The sequence below is a fragment of the Pecten maximus genome, chromosome 17 (genome assembly GCF_902652985.1).
Source record: "Pecten maximus chromosome 17, xPecMax1.1, whole genome shotgun sequence".
Taxonomy (NCBI): domain Eukaryota; kingdom Metazoa; phylum Mollusca; class Bivalvia; order Pectinida; family Pectinidae; genus Pecten; species Pecten maximus.
The window spans coordinates 14,848,484-14,868,359 of NC_047031.1; the positions used below are offsets into that span (position 1 = coordinate 14,848,484).

A 19,876-nucleotide genomic window follows, 5' to 3' on the forward strand; every position below is an offset into this window, starting at 1 on the left:
TATTAGCTCACCTGGACCGAAGGTCCGGTGAGCTTATGCCATGGCGCGGCGTCTGTCCGTCAACATTTGCTTCAAATCGCTACTAGTCATAAAGTTCTTATTGGATTTTGACCAAATTTGGCCAGAAACATCCTTGGCAGAATGGGAACAGATTTTGCATAAATGGGGACTCTGACCCCTGAGGGGCCAAAGGGGCGGGCCCAATAGGGGAAATAGAGGTAATTCCTTTAAATCGCTACTAGTCATAAAGTTATGAATGGATTTCAACCCAATATGGTCAGAAACATCCTTGGGAGAAGGGGAACAGATTTTACATAAATGGTGATTCTGACCCCCGAGGGGCCAAATATGGGAAACAGAGGTAATTCCTCTAAATCTCTACCAGTCATAAAGTTATGAATGGATTTGAACCCAATTTGGTCAGAAACATCCTTGGGGGAAGGGGAAGAGATTTTGCATAAATGGTGATTCTGACCCCCGAGGGGCCAAAGGGGCGGGGCCAAATATGGGAAATAGAGGTAATAGGGGGAAGGGGAACATAAATGGTGGCTCATAAAGTGATGAATGCATGTTCTATAAACAATTCTTTCAGACCTTAGAGAGTCTAGACTTCATTAATCTTTAAAGCAGTTCAGATTCCCACACTATAACCATATATAGCATTGTTAGAGTTTTACAAATAAAACAAATTGAATATGAACATTATTTCGACATTTGGTCTAATCCAACCAGGTGAGCGATACAGGCCCCATGGGCCTCTTGTTACACTCGCCATATATTATATTAGTTAACACTTTGTCCATACATCAGTCTGTCTGTCCATCTGTGCAACAACAGTGAACAGGTTGTGAAAAATCTTTCCTGACCACCTCAAGTGTGAAACATATCCCTTGAACCCCTCAATAGATTTACTTTATGTTTACACAATAGCATAGTGGCATGGAATTCATTTCGGTGGTCATTAATCAAGTTTAAATCACACTTCATTAAGTATGTGGAGGGGTATATTTATGGGAGTCCCTAATTGTTGATGCATCTTTCAATACCAACACTGTTATTCCTAATATAGATACTCAAAGTACCTCATCCGCTTGCTACAATAATTGTTTTTACTACATTTGCATTTTGATACCTAGTCCCGGTCTTGATCTTTACATATTGTTACATAAACAAGGTGCATTACATTTTTGTAGTTGTTAGATATTGGTATTTAAATCATTCATAATCAAGCCCTGAACATCATGTGGAAATCCGTCCCCAGATATACCAAGCTAGGGGTGATATACCTTTCTCAAACACACCCACAAGTAGTATAGGACAGCCTGTTAACTCAATTTAAATGCGAAATACAAACTGTCCCAGGTGAGGTTCCAACCTGCAACTCTCGGGTCTTCACAATTAAGATGAAACAAGGCGAACTTTTCTTTCATTGTACTATGCTTTCTTTAAATATTTCCTGTATAAGAGATGTTTTTAACAGCTTTCCGGCCCAGTCTGATGATGATGTAAAATGATATATCTTATGTGACGAAATGTCTTGCTTCGATGACATCGACAAAATGCCAATTCGCCCTGAAAGTGAAATACACACATCTCAGAGGTCATCAGAACGTGACCTCTTATAGGATGTTGTTAGAGTTCATGTAACGCAGTGATAATGACCATCTAGATTTTAATTAGATTGGTACCTCTGTAGAATGGGCACTAATTACAGTGAATATGGTACTATAGATTACAAGTACAAGTAAACTCTAATACAACACAGTTTGTGATGAAGGTTATTCAATTGGCCACTTTCCAATTCAGCGCCACCTGGCGGATCATAATCCAAGATGGCGGCGTATGGTGTGTCCGTGTCACAGCACATGTTTTTAGTGTTTTATCAGCGCTACGCGTCAAATTAGACTTTTTCCAGAAAATCTTCGTGCTTAAATGCGTATATAGGTAAGTAAGTCTTTATTTTGGAATGATTTTATAAGGAAATAAGGCGATATAAGACCGATATACACTTGTTCAAATACCCCAGGTGAGAAACCCTGCAGAATGCTATGTAACTCATTTACACAGGTGTAGCATTAAAAATCGGTCATTGTATGATTCACGATTCATTTATTAGTTCTTGATTTGTATAGATCGAATAGAATCAGTCACTGCTTATGAAATGACGGCATCATAACGATGATAGCGAAATAAATAACGATATATCCATAAATACTATTTGCACCAGGTAACATTACAGGTAAGTTTGAAAGGTGTTTTGAATGCCGCCATTTTATATTTCGAGCAGGTAGAGTCACGTGACATCAAGAGGTTGATAATGACAAAACATGATGATGAAAATATTTTTTTAACCAAAAATAAAAAAAGATTTTTAGCAGTCATGTTGATGTTTTGTTTTTGGCCCTGTTTTATGTTATAATGACAAATATATATATCTTCAGTTATGTTGTTTATTAGGCCTATTTAAGAACAGGGTGAAATCTGCTTTTGAATATTTTGATATATATATGGCTCATAGGAATCAATGAGGATATTCAGAGTTACCTATTTAATATAAGATATATTTCATGAGTATGACAGATTTATTTATAAATTATATTTTCACGAGTGTGTAGCACAAGTGTTATCTAATTATAAAATCTGAAATACAAGTGATATATATTTTATATCAAACGAGAAATTATTAAATTTTCTGTTTATTGCATTTGCAGTTAAACTTAAAATGCATTTGCAGACATCTGAAAGCACATTGAATGTATCTTTTATGTTAATGCATTGAATTCAAGAAATCTTACATTTGATTATGACTAGTGATTTTATCAGATTTCTTCCATGCAGTACAGTCAAAATCTTATATCATCACTAGTGATAATATAGGATTTCTGTCAGTAAAATGCAATAAATACATGCATATAGTCTTAATGGTTTATTATAATATAAACAGCTAATATTACCATGGAAAAGCTTAATATGTTACGATATCATAAGCTGTACTATTATTTATTGATAAGCTTTAACCTTATTAATCTTCATGTGTCTATTTATTTTTGTTTACTTATATAGGTACCAACAACAAGTAACCATGTCTCGAAAAAGAAATCATGAGGAGATGAACCAGTCTGCATCTACTGACCGTACACTGCACTGTGTTTGCAAGACCCCAGAAGATCCAGAAAAAATAATGGTTAGATGTGATCTCTGTGATGATTGGTTCCATCCATCTTGTGTTAATCTTGATGAAGAAGAAGCTAAGAACATTGCAAAATGGTTTTGTCCTGGCTGCTGTGAACTAATGAAAATAAACCCTTTAATTTCAAAAAAAGGACTCCTTAGTTTTCAAGGACGCGTGGCACCAACGACAGGATGGGGTGAAGATTTCCCTATTGAGGACATCGATGAAAGTGTTCTTGACTTTGTGAAAACAAAACGCCACAGGGTTGAAGGCTGGACACTATTCCGAGAGGGAAAAATAACAGGTTTGAGCAGTACCACAACTGGAAACTTGATATATTTCAGAGGTCAATGCCAAGCTGCAATGAAGCAGAAAACTTATAACATATACATGTGCCTGAAACATGGAGGAACAAAATTAAAGTGGGGGACATGCTCATGTCCAGCAGGAATAGATGGGCAATGTAAGCACCTTGTAGCCACATTGTTCTGTCTTATTGACTTTCACCGCCAGGATGTAAAAACAATGCCCGATGTGAAAACATGCACAGACAAGTTGCAATTGTGGCATGTTAGAAAACCAACGTCTGATGAGCCTCTTCTGTTCAGAGACATCAACTTTGTCAAACATGATCCGTTTAAGACCGTGAAGAAGGATTTGTGTGCAGCTGCAGCTACTCATAACCCTGTGCCCGAGTTTGCCAGATCTGTTACAGGTAATGATCTAACCAAACTTGTTAACCTGTTTGATGCATCAGGTTTAAACCTTCCAGTGTTGGACACCATTCGAGAAAACAATTTCAAACCTGTGGCATGTAGGCAACGCTGTGATGTAAACCTAGACGCAGATTTGTTTGAGATGGTTGACAATACTAGCTTCAGTGAAATAGAATTGCCACAGGCACTCAAATCAGACATCCAGCAACATTACCTAGTTAATGTGAGTGTAGACACCCAAAGAGCCAAGTTCATAGAGAAAAATACAAGGCTACAGAGCAAGACTTCATTCTGGTTTAATGAGAGACAATACCGTATTACTGCATCTAACTTTGGTGTTTTTTGTCGCCTGAAAAATACAACAGACCCTGTGAATACGTTTCAACAAAAGAAGAAGTTTTTCACGTCAAAAAGTGTCCGTCACGGTATCAATTATGAAGCTCAAGCCTTGGCTTTGTATCAAAAGGAAAAACCATGTGCTAGTTCACCAGTTGGTCTTGTTGTAAACCCCAAACTACCCCATCTTGGAGTGACACCTGATAGACTAGTAAAAGTCAACAATGAGATTAGACTGGTGGAAATCAAATGTCCATACTCTGTATTCAAGAAGAAGACAAGTATATTATCACAAATGAAGGAGAAAAACTTTTATTTGGAAAAAAACCCGACAACTGGTGAAATCCAACTCAAAAAATCCCACGACTACTTTTATCAAGTGCAAGGACAACTGAATTTGTGTGGAATAGAGAAGTGTGACTTTGTAGTATTCGTTCCTCCGGAAGACATTGCCATAGTAGAGATACATCGTGATTCAGAGTTTTTCTGTTCTAATATGTTGCCTAAACTCAACAGTATCTATTTCAGCCATTTGCTCCCACATTTTGTTGATTGTCTCCGCACAAAAGATCAGTGAAGGTCTCGACTTGTATTGTTTAGTACAAGAGGCACATGCAATACCCATCCAGACTGACATTTTAAATACAAACTTTACTTTATGTATATTGAAAAATGGTGTGTAGCCATATATTTTCGCATGTTGACTAGATTCTTTCAATGTGTTGATTATCATAATTATCACATGTCTGTGCAGATGGGTTTTACATACAACATGTACAAAAACAGTTTGTATTGTAAGTGAAAACATGATTCTAAAGTGACTTGGGGAAAACAAAATTTATTCTAATTTTTACATAGGATATTTCATACATTATATTCCTTTTTTGCACTCGTGACTGACACATATACATGTAATGTTCAATATGATAGTTAGTGTAGGACATATGCATGTCTCGTGTTAAAAGCACAATGTACATATATATTGATGGTTTCAGTGTACACTAGTACAATCTTAAACCATGTATGGTAGCATAAAATTGAATACAAGCACAAGTCATACAAATTATGTCCATTGTCACAATTGTACTGTACAGAATTTTTGTTGAAATACTGTTATTAGTTTCATAGTCATTAAGACATTGAATTGTGATATTTTTTAATTATGACTTGTAACATGTAAAAATTAAAATGAAAGTTGTTACTATTGAATTTTGTATTTTTAGTCCACATTCAATTTCACAGTTTCTTAGTTAAATTATTTATTTATAGTCATTACTTCTTGTAAAGAGTAAGTTTAAAAATATGTGAACAATATTCATTTCCTGCGCTATGCTGACATTTCATATACATGGTTCAATATAGTTTATAATTTAGACAGATTATTTTTATATTTTCAACAGTGAAAAAAGATTAACTTAAGAAAGGATGCAGTGAAATCCAAGTTGTCCTATATCATCACTTGTGATAATATAAAATTTCTTCAATACATTTTTATAGATCTAGACAACAACTGGAATATTACAATGTATGACTAGTGATAAATGTTTGATGCATATATATGATGATATGAATATCGGTTGGACAATTTCTGATATTTCATTTGTAGAAATGTATTATTTACAAACTTTTTTGCTTGGAATTTTTTCATGGTATTACTACTATGACAGTATTTGAAAATGCATTTTATTGTCACAAAAATTGTACAAAATTCAACATAATATTTTTGAAACTTTGATCACCATGGAAACATGTTTTATATGTACAAAAAAATGTATCATATTATAAAGTGTTCATATATGAAAAGAATCTGACATTTCATTAAACATGAGAGCATTATCAATGTGTCTTTATTCTTTACAAGTGGAGACATCTTTGGGTTGTCTAAACAATGTTCCACTCCCTGAGAAATTAGCCAAATGTCCACAAATATTCCATATCTTTTCAAGCATAGGACACAATGTGATGGGAACTGTGTGTCTCAGAATTTCAAATTCTTTGATCTTCCTCACAGCCCTCTCAACATGGACGCGCACTGTTGCTATTTCTCTGGATTGAGATAACTGATCAGGAGTGAATTGGTCTTTTCCACTTAAAAAGGCAGGCATTATAAGATGAGCACCCCTGTTTTCAAGATCTGTTGTAATGTCAAAGCCGCGATCAACCATGACACCATCTCCTTCCTCTATCAGGTCCAACAATCCACAATGGCGAATTATTTTCTTGTCTGAACATCGCCCAGAGTAGAGCGGAGAAATAAATGTGATTTGGCCACTTGGTGCGATGGCAATGAGACCCTTTGCAGTGTTGTGATGTTTGTACGAGGAAAATGTCTCCCGCTGACACTCCGAGGCAGATGGGTGTTCTATGAATATTTCTGTGCAGTCAATTATGGTTCGAGTAGAGGAAAAATATGTCTTGAAAATTGCTGGCATGGTGTTATTCACATGATCTCTTTGTGGCCAAATTGGTAGCGAAGACAGTCTGTTGTCAAGAAAAGCAATCCAAGTGTTGAGTATTTTTGACACATGTCCCTCAGAAAGGTTATACAGGTCACCTAAATGTTTTTCTGGTAAACCTTTCCGAAGACGAACAAGAGTTACAAATAACTCTTCCATAGGCGACAAGGATCTGGACTTTCCACGTTTGTTGAGAAATATGTAAGGTGTCCCTTCAGATGTGTTGTCTGTCCCTACATAGTACAAAAAGCTACAAGCCGGTTGTAAGAATGTGAAGAAACAGTGTAAGGCTAGGTATGATGAAAATCCTGTGTAATATCTGATATCAGAATCGGAATTACAAAACCGTAGAATTGAAAACTTCTCTTTGTTCCTAATGTGAAGTAGAATACTGTTGGTTTCTTTTAATTTACTCTTGTCTGGAGATTCAGCCCAATCCACATTTGTTAAACTATCCTCACTACTAAAAGGCTGGTCTACAAGCAAAGGCTCATCACAATCATTATTACAGCTTTCCAAAACATGTTTTTCTGGGAAACTTGTATTGTTGGATTCTACATTTCCACAATTTGGACTTTTCATGAGAAGGCTGAGTTTCCTTCTGACGGGTTTCTGTACAGTCCATTGAAATACTGATGGTACAGCAGTCCCTCGCAAACGTTTTCGAACATGAATAGCAGTGGTAGGATGGTAAGAGTCTGCGTTAAAGTGAACGGAGCATACTCTTGTCTCTTTGTTGATATCAAAATCTGCACCTTGATCTCTGCGTATAGCAATCACCCACTTTTTTGCCACTGAAGGGTCTTTAGGGAATGTATGAAAAGAGTAACCATCTTTTGTCTTGGAATTATTTGTACAATGTGGCACACAGCAGTGATGAGGCATTTTGTATCTGAAAAATATAAATCAAAGTTTGTTTTCATAATATGTTTTTAAACCACTAGGCCTATACCAGTACTTTTTATAATATTTATTTAAATACGAATGTCAGGTGACATGAAATAGAAAATACAATGAATCAATGGAAGATCACTATCCTAGATAGATCACGTGACTTCACCTGCTCTAAAAATAGTATAGGCTAAATGGCGGCATTCAAAACACCTTTCAAACTTACCTGTAATGTTACCTGGTGCAAATAGTATTTATGGATATATCGTTATTTATTTCGCTATCATCGTTATGATGCCGTCATTTCATAAGCAGTGACTGATTCTATTCGATCTATACAAATCAAGAACTAATAAATGAATCGTGAATCATACAATGACCGATTTTTAATGCTACACCTGTGTAAATGAGTTACATAGCATTCTGCAGGGTTTCTCACCTGGGGTATTTGAACAAGTGTATATCGGTCTTATATCGCCTTATTTCCTTATAAAATCATTCCAAAATAAAGACTTACTTACCTATATACGCATTTAAGCACGAAGATTTTCTGGAAAAAGTCTAATTTGACGCGTAGCGCTGATAAAACACTAAAAACATGTGCTGTGACACGGACACACCATACGCCGCCATCTTGGATTATGATCCGCCAGGTGGCGCTGAATTGGAAAGTGGCCAATTGGTACAACTGATGGGCACAAGTTTGTGAGGGCACAACATACTGTCGCAATTTTATCCAGTGTTGACACATTGGAGTCAATAGCTATCGACATCAGGTCAAGTGGCAGGGTGCTCTGCAGAATTGTGTACTTCTGACGAAGTGATCCAATGACACGCTCAACATTAATCCTTACATTAGCAATCCTTCTTGTTGATTCAATCTCTGTACCACCCAGCTGTGTCTTTCCTTTTGTACCGTTTAAACCTTTATTCGGTATACAATCCCCCTGAGAGGGTAAAAATCTGTTAATAAGAAAAATAAAGTTTAACCCGACTATTGTAATTATAATATATAATAACATGGACAATAACAGAACTCAATTACTGCGATAGCTCTAAGATTGAATAGATCTTATTCCGGTCCCGCTTGGCAGAATTATTAGTTACGTTATAGTGCTGTTTACATTATAATGAATGAATATATGTAGGATAACATAAAAATCAATATAACTTACGCTTTGGCCTGAAAATACCCTGAAACATCTCTAAAATAAGCGTAAACACATGGTAGACATGTGCGTCAACACTACTGAAAGTAAGTAACTGAACCAATAGTACGCTACCCAAGCTGTAAATATATACACAATGGTATGTCAACCGAACCAACATAAAAGTGTTACTTTACACTCCCCTCCTGATATATATGTTTCAAAGTCCCATATATCACTTCTAATAACCAATTAACACAGTCTCCTTGACACTTTCGTAGAAATAGAATTCACATACAGTCACTTCTTTAAGAGTAGTACGATTTCAGTTACCGGCCTGACGAATGAATGGCTTTGGCCTTCGCGAACAACTGTCAGTTCCACTTTGCGCACATGACCATCCTCTCCACGAAAGATCCTGTCGATAATTCCCAATGGCCATTCTCCCCTACTACATTGCATATCCTTCATCAAGACGATGTCGCCTTCTGCGATGTCCGGCTGGGTAACTTGCCATTTCTGACGAACCTGAAGTCCAGACAGATACTCTCGCCTCCATCTGGCCCAAAACTGATTTGCTAGATGTCACCCATCTCAAATGCAAGGGAAACATCATTCAAACCAACCCTGAACGTTGAAAGGGTCAAGAAAAGACTGATTGGTTCTCCAGTAAGTGCTAATGCTGGATGGTTGACATTTTTCGGCGAGGGATCTGATGAACCACCAGAGGAAATCCCAAAATTACATGATGTTCCTTACCTGTATCACGACCGTATGGATTTGAAAAGTGAGGAATGTAAGAAAGATTTTGAGGACAGATTTACTCGATTGAAATTGACAGTGGAAAATGCAGACAGAATTGAAAAATTCACAAATGGACAAAGCCAAAATGATATGTGGCATGAAGCTCGCAGAGAACGCATTACATCATCTAATTTTGGTACAGTGTGCAAGTGTAAAGCTGACACAAAACCTGAAAGTACTTTAAGGAACATTTTAGGTTACAGGGACTTCCAAAGTAAATATTGTGATTGGGGAATCAAACATGAACCTGCTGCGCGAAGGATGTATGCAAATGCTATGAAGGGTGATGGTTTGTGGATCGATTGTTAATCCAAAGTACCCCCAACTTGGAGCAAGTCCAGACGGGTTGGTAAACCCTACAAAATGTGATTGTGATGATTATGGTGTGTTGGAGATCAAATGTCCAGCTTCAGAGAAGTGGAAATTTAAGCACCCATCTCAATGTGCGTTGGATCCAGATTTTTTCTGCTACTTTGATCATTCCTGTGATACATTGAAATTGAAACAAAGTAATAGATACTACTACCAAGTGCAAGGACAGATGCTGATTACAAACAGAAAGTGGTGTGACTTCCTTGTCTGGACTCTGAAGGGATGGACAGTGGAAAGGATCCAATATGATGAGCAGTTCTGTTTGAACATGGTGTCTAAGCTTGCCAAGTTTTATTTACAAAATGTGATACCAGAGATTTTTTCTCCGCGTGTAAAAAGAGGCTTGGCTCTGTACCCGTAGACAGTCACATTATACTGAAATTCGTACAATTCCCTGATTTTGTCCTGGATCCATAAGCTAGTATGGTGACACTGAACTTTGTATGCAAAATGTATAAAATTTTTGCAAAATGCCATGGATATTAAAAGTGCATGTATTGACATTTGACAATGGTAGCCTACCGCATTACGTCCCTTTGTTACTTGCCGCTATTAAAAATTGGCGCTGTAAGTCAACGGTAGTTCCGGTCTGACCTCCCGCCATATCTCCGATGTAAACAACGCTACAATGGTGTGACAATTAACGTAAATGTTGTAAACACCGTTCTTATCTTGTAGATGATTTTTGTTAATACGGCTAGATATGGTTTGTTACATCTATAGTCGATATTTTTAACAGCAGTTTTATAGTTTTGAAACATTTAGACTTAGTTTATAATCGAGTTATTACCCGACCTCCAGAATGTCTCGTCGTCAGAACTTACAAGCCCTCGGTCTCGGAGGCTGCAAGCTATTTACGTTCTATAGATCTACGTTATCGCAGCTGGGTCCATCACAGCTAGGGCAACGGATTCAACATGACACAAGAAGTGTGAGTATCAGATAAGTTAATCATAGCCATGTTCGATGACCCCCATATGGACATGTATGCTCGTCTATATAGAGTCGAATCGGCCCATCGCGAAATCGGCCGTGGTTAACCAAAGTTAAATCGACCCAAGATTAAATAGGCCCAGCGTATTTGTATTGATTTGAAAATGTTGTTTAATTCATTAGTCTTGATATGACAACAGTAAGTATTCTTTTAAATGACATATTTTTTCAGTATTTGTTTGATTCTATGTTACCCACCCATTATAATTGTTTGTGAGGTACCTGTACTCATGATCAATTACAACAAACGGCCCCGTGCGTGCGCGTAAGGCCTAAAGCAGGCCAGGCACATTTTCATAAGGAAAATCGCTATTTATTCGTAAAATGTGCTTTTCATATGAATAATTTTCACATCAAAATAGAATCTAAATTAGGCCTACAAGTCAGTGTATACAGATCATCTATACTATTCATAATACAGGGCCGATTTTTCCATGGGCAGATTTAATCAAATACCATTTTATTAATAAAGATAATAGTGTGTTTGCGTTGTGTTCACGAACAATCAAGAGCGCGTTGTAAACATTAGTATGCCCGTTGTACATGTCGACTGTGATGATAAATTAAACAAATGCAAGTTCATGATTCAAATTTATATTGTTTTAGCTATATAGGTCAGCCCTATATTTAAGAGAAAATCTATGTTTGGTATGATAAATAACTTGTAAAATCATTTATGATTACATGCCAAAAATAATATAGGGTGAAACAGCCCAGGGCAACGGGATTTAGGGCGAAACGACCCTTCGGGCAAACAGTGTCGACAACAAAGTACACTGAAGAATACAACGGTCCAATTAAGTTGAAAGTGATTTTAAACTTATTTTTTTGTATTATTAGAAACGCCATATAATTTATTCATTAGCGCCATGCTGTGATATTATATTAATACTGGTAATAATAAATCAAAGTACTGGAAGTACTGTAAACGAACATTATTGTTTAATGCAAAATCAGTAATCTTCTTAGTTTTAAGTTGATAAATTTACTGATATCGGTTTAGGAATTAATTGCAAATAATTTGAAATGTTTGCAGCTGTTCTGATTTGATTGTACACGTGCATGTTTCTGTAAGGTCCTAATTGAAATTGGAAGTTTGTTGATCTATCTTGGATCGATGAAAATAAAATATGTCTTCTTTCTTTCGGGAAGGCATCATCAGTTATAATACAGCCAGGACTCTGTGACCTTATTGATGCCAACTTCTAATATGAACTAAATTTAGGCTAGTTCCATCGTTAGTTTGGCATACATAGTTGTATTTCAACTTAATATGATGAAACACACATAAAGAATTACTGAAAACCAAAACCAGAACTGCTAATCAAGGCCCGAATTAGGAATGTATCCTATTGAAACTGTACTCAAGCATTTATGGTACTTCAAAACAAAAAACTTGACTCCTTTTGTTCAGGAATCATTTGATGTTAATAAATCTGTATATGAGAAGATAAACTTCTGGTATAATTACAGGATGGTAAACAATGTGATAAAGAATAACAACCAGATAAAGACTATCTTCAGGAAAAGAAAACTTTAAGATTCATTTTTAACTTCAAACCTGATCACAAAGATTACAGTCCATTCGATGGGACGACACATTCCCTATTTATTGTCCTTTTCCAATGTTGATCATCCAATCATACTGAACCACACAATTCAGCAATGTAATTGCACAAATCACACCTTTATGTGGTGAGAACATTTTTGGGGGTGTTATAAGATTCCATAACTGTATGCAAATTGTGAAGCATTCCATATCTATAACTATATATATATATATATACAGTACGTGTATATATTTACACATATCAAAATTGGAATGACACAGGAGATTTGCAAATTTAAGTTCACCATCAGTCATGGGAGGTTTATGTAAAATGTTATATTTACCGGGGTAATTAGTAATTTTGAGAATATATTTATGAAGCTCTATTCTGTACATTCTACCAGTGCTTAGAGAATGGACACAATTTTATGTTCTCCAATGTGAAAATTAATCATATGTAAAATATTAGGGGCTTATTCGCCATTCTAGGCCTGATTGCCGTCATAGTAAAATTCCCAAAATGGACTTGAAATCAATATTTTTAAGAGAATGATCTATGACTTGAATATTTCATAAAAATAATGTAATACATCGTTTATTCACTTCATTCAGATCTTCAGACACCACATAATTTGTGAAGTCATATATAGAAATATATGAACCATTTTGTTATTGATTTATAGTTCACACAAGTAAGCACTAGATGTAAGCAGTAAGTATATGTACCGCTATCTACTGGCATGACTTTGAGTACAGTAAACTACACTCGCTTTGTGGATATTGACAGGATAACATATATTTACATACTAATTCAATTTTAGAATTGTAACTGAAATCTTGTAACAGCATGGCACAAATAGTCATCTGAACATGTGTTGTATATTGAAAAATTATTTAAGGTAAATTTTCAGTTTATCAATTCATTGATTACTCCGTGTTTGAAGTATGGTGTAGTGAGAATTTCAAGTCCTGATCATGACTTGATGAAAATTTTAAATTAACAAATTATTAAAATGAATTTGTTTGAAAAATAACACAAGTTCCACAGCAATATTATATAGAGAATCAATCACAATATATCAAAAGTTATAAAACTACAAATAACAATTAACGGCTGAATATCAAATTAAGTGAATATCACAAGTCTTTTTGCATTTGTTTTTAGATAATCCGGATTTCCGTTTTCCAGCTTTAACAAAAAAACGAGAAGTATTTTAATTGCCGTTATAGTTGAATTACCAAAATGGACCTGAAATCAGTAATTTAAAAAAAAAGAATGATCTATGACTTGAATATTTCATAAAAATAATTTAATACATCGTTTATTCACTTCATTCAGATCTTCAGACACCGCATAATTTGTGAAGTCATATATAGAAATATATGAACCATTTTTGTTATTGATTTATAGTTCACACAAGTAAGCACGAGATGTAAGCAGTACGTATATGTACCGCTATCTACCGGCATGACTGAGTACAGTAGACTACACTCGCTTTGTGGATATTGACAGTATAACATATATTTACATACTAATTCAATTTTAGAATTATAACTGAAATCTTGTAACAGCATGGCACAAATAGTCATCTGAACATGTGTTGTATATTGAAAAATTATTTAGGTAAATATTAACTCATTTGCTTGACTTCAATTTTCAATTTATCAATTCATTGATTAGTGTGTTTGAAGTATGGTGTAGCGAGAATTTCAAGTCTTGATCATGACTTGATGAACGTTCTAAATTAACAAATTATCAAAATGAATTTGTTTGAAAAATAACACAAGTTCCACAGCAATATTATATAGAGAATCGATCACACTATTTCAGAAGTTATAAAACTACACATAACAATTAATGGCTGAATATCAAATTAAAGTGAATATCACAAGTCTTTTTGCATTTGTTTTTAGATAATCCGGATTTCCGTTTTCCGTCTTTGAAAAAAAAATTACGTAGGCGTATTGCATAGTAAACGTAGCCATGTGTACATATGTAACAGCTGATTTCAATCAGTTTGACTTAACATGAACTTAACACCGTCTCAGTAGTTCGTCACAATCGAAAATTTGATCGTGAATTCGGTATTTTGCAAATTCTTTCAAAATACTTCCAGGTAAAGGAAAAAAATGCATATGGTCTCTATACACACACCAAAGATTAATAGATCCTATATTGGGTCCAATCTCTCGTAAAAATATCGATTTGGGTCCACTATCGGCCATTTCGGTAATTCAACTCTAACGACAATCGGGCCGCGATTCGCAAATGAAAAATTAATTTAAAATTCGTAAACCTCTAATATTTTACATATGATACAATTAGGCATTGAAAAACATATATGTGGGTCAATTCTCTGAAAATAATGCCAATTTATATTATAATTAAGCCCCATTTTTCTTCGTTTCGGTATTTCCAAGTCTGCTTCACCTGTGGTCCGTTTCAGTAAATATTCTCGACTTTGCCGAAATAAAAACAAGCTATATAATTGTTCATTTTAAACATGACAACTGCCGACCACACGTATCTAAAAGTGTTATTGTTGATATCATCTGAATATATTGCCGTAGTTATCTGTCACTTCGATTGTAAACCCCCTGCCAAAGTCATGGAAGAATCGACCAATCAAATTGGTTTAACGTTTGATTTCCGTAATCTTGCAGTTACCTCCCTTACAACAGTAAATACGTTCCAAGTATCGCCTTGAACAACCAATCCCGTGCACATGGCAAACAAGATATTATCATTTGCATTTGATTTATTGGTCGATTTCGTCAAAGGACAATGGAATATGGAAATCGATGACAATGTTAACGCTATGACCAGTCACCCTGACCACAAATGCCACCTAGTATCTACCTTTCTCGCAAACATGTACGCAGTACAGTAACCTATAGTATGATACAATGTATCGTCTCGTATGCCGTTATTGATATATTTCTTTATCTAAATTATAGAAATATTCATCTAGTTGATAATGATGTAACATTCTAGAATATATATAATACACATTTAAGTAAATCGCGGACATATTTGCAGACCGATGCTATAATGTCAGCCGTTTTGGAATGAACACGGAAGAGCAAAACTTTCTAAACATCCGGAGACGAATGCGCCTGCGCAATATTTGTTTACATAAATATATTGACCTGGAGTTATTCGCAAAGTTCAGGTTCATTTAGTCTTCACATTTCGCTAGCGTTATGCATTTCTCAAATCGTATGCATCTTGAAAACATCTACTGAATACATTTCAACATTTTCGGTAAAACTACTACATAAAACGAAGATGTTTTTGCAAGTAAATTATTTGAAGCGTAAGGCAATGGGGGCTGCCATATTTCATTGAAACAGACAGTAGATGGCGTATTGGTGAATGTGGCTACCAAATATGGTCATATTTCTCAGTCCAGTTCTTGATGGCAATAACCGAACATTAATGTTCGTTTAAAAACAAGCCATGGATCGAGCCAAAAGCCTCGATGAAAGCTTGCGTCATAACCCTGTCAAAAGAGAACATTTCCTGGAGTTCATGAAAGGCCTGATTGATTCTGGCCACGCGGAACCAGCTGCGTCACTTAATCCGGAAGAGGAATGCTGGTACTTACCTTTGTTTGGGGTATACCACCCACAGAAAAAAGACAGAAGCAGAGGTGTTTTCGACTTCTCAGCAAAGCTTCAAGGAACATCTTTGAATAACATTTTAATGTCGGGGCCAGACCTGATCAACAGTCTCATCGGGGTCCTTATGCGGTTTCGGAAAGAAACGGTGACAATCACAGCGGACGTGCAACAGATGTTCGACTGCTTTTTGGTACATCCAGACCATCGCAGATACTTACGCTTCATTTGGCACGAAAACAATGATTTGAACCAACCTTTAGTAGACTACCAAATGAAAGTCCATGTGTTCGGGAACAGTCCGTCGCCGGCTGTGGCCACTTTCGGATTGAGGAAAACCGCCGATGTCGCTGAACAAAAATACGGTGCGGACGTCAAACACTTCATTCATCGCAAATTTTATGTAGATGATGCATGATAAAGCGGTCCACAGGAACGAGTGGCCCATGGGCATTGTAAAAAGGGCCATACCTAGTGAGGATGGCCGTGTAAGGAAGATTGAAATTTGCGTGGGAGCCGATAATAAGGTGTATTCGAGACCAGCCTGCGAAGTTGTGCTTCTTGTGTCCAAGAACTGAAAGCGCATTTTCTTGCCTACCAGAACTGAAGTTGTGTTTTCTTGTTTTCAAGAACCAAAGTGATAAACCCACTACATGTAGTCGGGCCGAGACAGTATAATTAGATATTTTTGATTTTAGTTAAATTGTTGGACTAATCTGTGCATAATTAGTGTCATCATCTTCGTTAATTGTGAAATTGATGATTTCTTGATTGTAGATACATCTACAAACTTTATCAACCTGAGAACTTTGTGTGGCAACTTTTATTATTTTATAAGGTGATATAGATATATCAGACGGGGAGTGTTCTGTTACTGATAAATAATTATAATTCCAGAATTTGTGTAACCGGTTTTTATTTTATTAAGTATCCGGAATTTAGTCCGCATTTAGTTTGCTCTTTGTTTTTCCTGTCTGCAAAAACGGCATGGTCGACGGTGTGTCAAACTGTTGAATTTTAGCAATCCCTTGCTTAGGCACGGTGTAAGTCTATTACAAATATGTTTAAATAAGATGTTTAACAGTCTAATTGTCCAGTGACACCATGCAAAATAGCTGTCAATTGGTATTTCATCTAGTATTTGTAACCAAATTTTCTGATGCGGCGGTACCTATTTTTAGTAACAATAATCAATGGGATTTGTTTTTGTATTTTACAGTTTTTCACCGAATTGTAAACAATGTATGCCGCGTGATATTTGGTTAGCTGTCATAACAGATACTTCCCGAGGACGGAAATAAACCAGAAGCCACCTTTCGTACCCTACAAACCTCAATGAATGACAATTCGGAGATCCCAGAACACCTACAGGATCTATACCAGCGGTCATGCTTTGGACTTGACGAGTACCAATGTGCTAACTTAAAACAGTTGTTGATAAGTTATGCCGATGTGTTTTTCGTCACAGGAGTTTGACATAGGTGATTTCAGAGCAATAGAGCATGCCATCGACACGCATGATGCGCGCCCTATTAAGCAGAGATTCCGAAGGACCCCTAGTTGTTTTGTGGGGGAGGAGGAGAAACACTTGGAGAAAATGCTTAAGGCTGATGTGATCGAACCGTCCATGTCGGAATGGGCATCGTCTCTAGTGCTGGTACGAAAACGTGATGGAAGCGTGAGATGGTGTATAGATTATCGCGCTCTCAATAAGGTCACAAAGAAGGATGTGTTTCCTTTACCCTTAGTGGAGGAGTGCATAGATACATTATCCGGCAACTTGTGGTTCTCAAAGCTGGACGCCACCTGGGGCTATTGGCAGATTATTATATAAAGGTCAAGGTCAAGTGTAAACGAGCCTTTACTACTAAGTATGGTCTTTACCAGTTCAAGAGAATGCCCTTTGGTCTAACCAACGCCCCGAGCACGTTCTGCAGAGTGATGAACCTGGCACTGAGAGGTCTACACTGGAACATCGTACTCGCTTTTCTGGATGATGTCCTAGTACTTGGTAGGAATTTTGAGGAGCATATGGACAACTTAAACTTAGCCCAAGTGTTCAAAAGGTTCCGTCAGTACGGGATCAAATTAAAAGCAAGGAAATGTGATCTCTTCAAACAGAAGTAGAGTACCTTGGCAGAGTGGTCGGACACCAGAAATCCTGGAGTGTGCGACCGCCACTGCCAGAGAGCTGTACAAATTATAGGGGCCGTGAACTTTCATGACGCTAGTCCTTGCGAGCTGAAAGTTTCACTTGTTATTGTTTTTATGTTTGTGAACTGTTCAGAAGTTATTAAACTTTGTGTGGCCACATTTTCCGGGACTTTCCTTGGAGCAAGGGACTTTTCTGCGAAGGTGTGTGTTTTGCTGTCGGTATGGAGGAGCATGAAAACGGGGAGGAGTGTAGTGAAACTGGGACTAGTCCGCCAGAGTTGTCTTCCTTGTCGGGATTCCGTAGTCATCCGGGTGTCTCCGTGGTTCTGACAGGAAGGCGATGAGTTTTGTGATACCAGCCACCCGAACCAGACGTGCTCGTCTTTACTAAGATATTATTGTGAACCATATCTGCTCACCCGTCTACTTAGACCATTTGGTGAGTATAACGTGAGTTCACTATAGGACTTTACAACACTAGACTATAAATGTTACCACTTGGAATGAAACTTTGGCAAAATTACGGATTTTATAGTCAATTCTAAATGAATTTCGGGGTATATTTTAAACAAGAGGCCCATGGGGCCTGCATCGCTCACCTGGTTGGATTAGGCGCAAATGTCAAAATAATGTTCATATTCAATTTGTTTTATTTGTTAATCTCTAACAATGCTATATATGGTTATAGTGTGGGAATCCAAACTGCTTTAAAGATTAATGAAGTCCTGACTCTCTAAGGTCTGAAAGACCTCAAGAATTGCTTTTAGAACATGCATTCCTCACTTTATGACTAGTAGTGATTCAAAGGAATTACCTCTATTTCACCTATTGGGCCCCGCCCCTTTGGCCCCTCGGGGGTCAGAGTCACCATTTATGCAAAATCTGTTCTTCTTCCCCCAAGGATGTTTCTAATTAAATTGGGTTCAAATCCATTCATAACTTTATGATAAGTAGCGATTTAAAATAATTACCCCTATTTCCCCTATTGGGCCCCGCCCCTTTCGGGTCAGAGTCACCATTTATGCAATATCTCTTCCCCTTCCCCCAAGGATGTTTCTGACCAAATTGGGTTCAAATCCATTCATAACTTAATAACTAGTAGCGATTTAAAGGAATTACCTCTATTTCCCCTATTGGGCCCCGCCCTTTTGGCCCCTTTGGGGTCAGAGTCACCATTTATGCAAAATCTGTTCTTCTTCCCCCAAGGATGTTTCTGACCAAATTGGGTTCAAATCCATTCATAACTTAATGACTAGTAGCGATTCAAAGGAATTACCTCTATTTCACCTATTGGGCCCCGTCAAGTCCATTTAAACTTATGAGTAGCGTTCAAACAATATCCTAGCATTAAGGAATTTCATTTCCTATTGGGCCCCGCCCTTTGGCCCCTCGGGGTCAGAGTCACCATTTATGCACAATCTGTTCCCCTTCCACCAAGGATGTTTCTGACCAAATTGGGTTCAAATCCTTCATAATTTTATGACAAGTAGCGATTTAAAGAATTACCTTCTATTCCCCTAAGGGGCCCTCGCCTTTGGCCCTCTGGGGTCAGAGATACCATTTATGCAAAATCTGTTCCCCTTCCCCAAAGGATTGCTTCTGACCAACTTGGGTTTCAAATCCATTCAAATCTTATGACTAGTAGCGATTAAAGGGAATACTCT

The 19,876-nt window shown here is 36.9% G+C and overlaps 2 protein-coding genes across 2 annotated transcripts; one reads left to right on the plus strand and one right to left on the minus strand.

Moving 5' to 3' along the window:
• The first annotated feature begins 1,784 nt into the window (after positions 1–1,784).
• On the plus strand, positions 1,785–5,413 carry LOC117315370. The gene is made up of 2 exons (XM_033869527.1): positions 1,785–1,944; positions 3,064–5,413. The coding sequence occupies exon 2, from the start codon at positions 3,083–3,085 to the stop codon at positions 4,799–4,801; it is 1,719 nt and encodes a 572-aa protein (XP_033725418.1). The 5' UTR covers positions 1,785–1,944; positions 3,064–3,082; the 3' UTR covers positions 4,802–5,413.
• A 580-nt stretch (positions 5,414–5,993) lies between these two features.
• Positions 5,994–8,247, minus strand: LOC117315371. The gene is made up of 2 exons (XM_033869528.1): positions 8,093–8,247; positions 5,994–7,572 (listed from the first exon to the last, which is right to left on the minus strand). The coding sequence occupies exon 2, from the start codon at positions 7,563–7,565 to the stop codon at positions 6,072–6,074; it is 1,494 nt and encodes a 497-aa protein (XP_033725419.1). The 5' UTR covers positions 7,566–7,572; positions 8,093–8,247; the 3' UTR covers positions 5,994–6,071.
• Between the last annotated feature and the right edge of the window lie 11,629 nt (positions 8,248–19,876).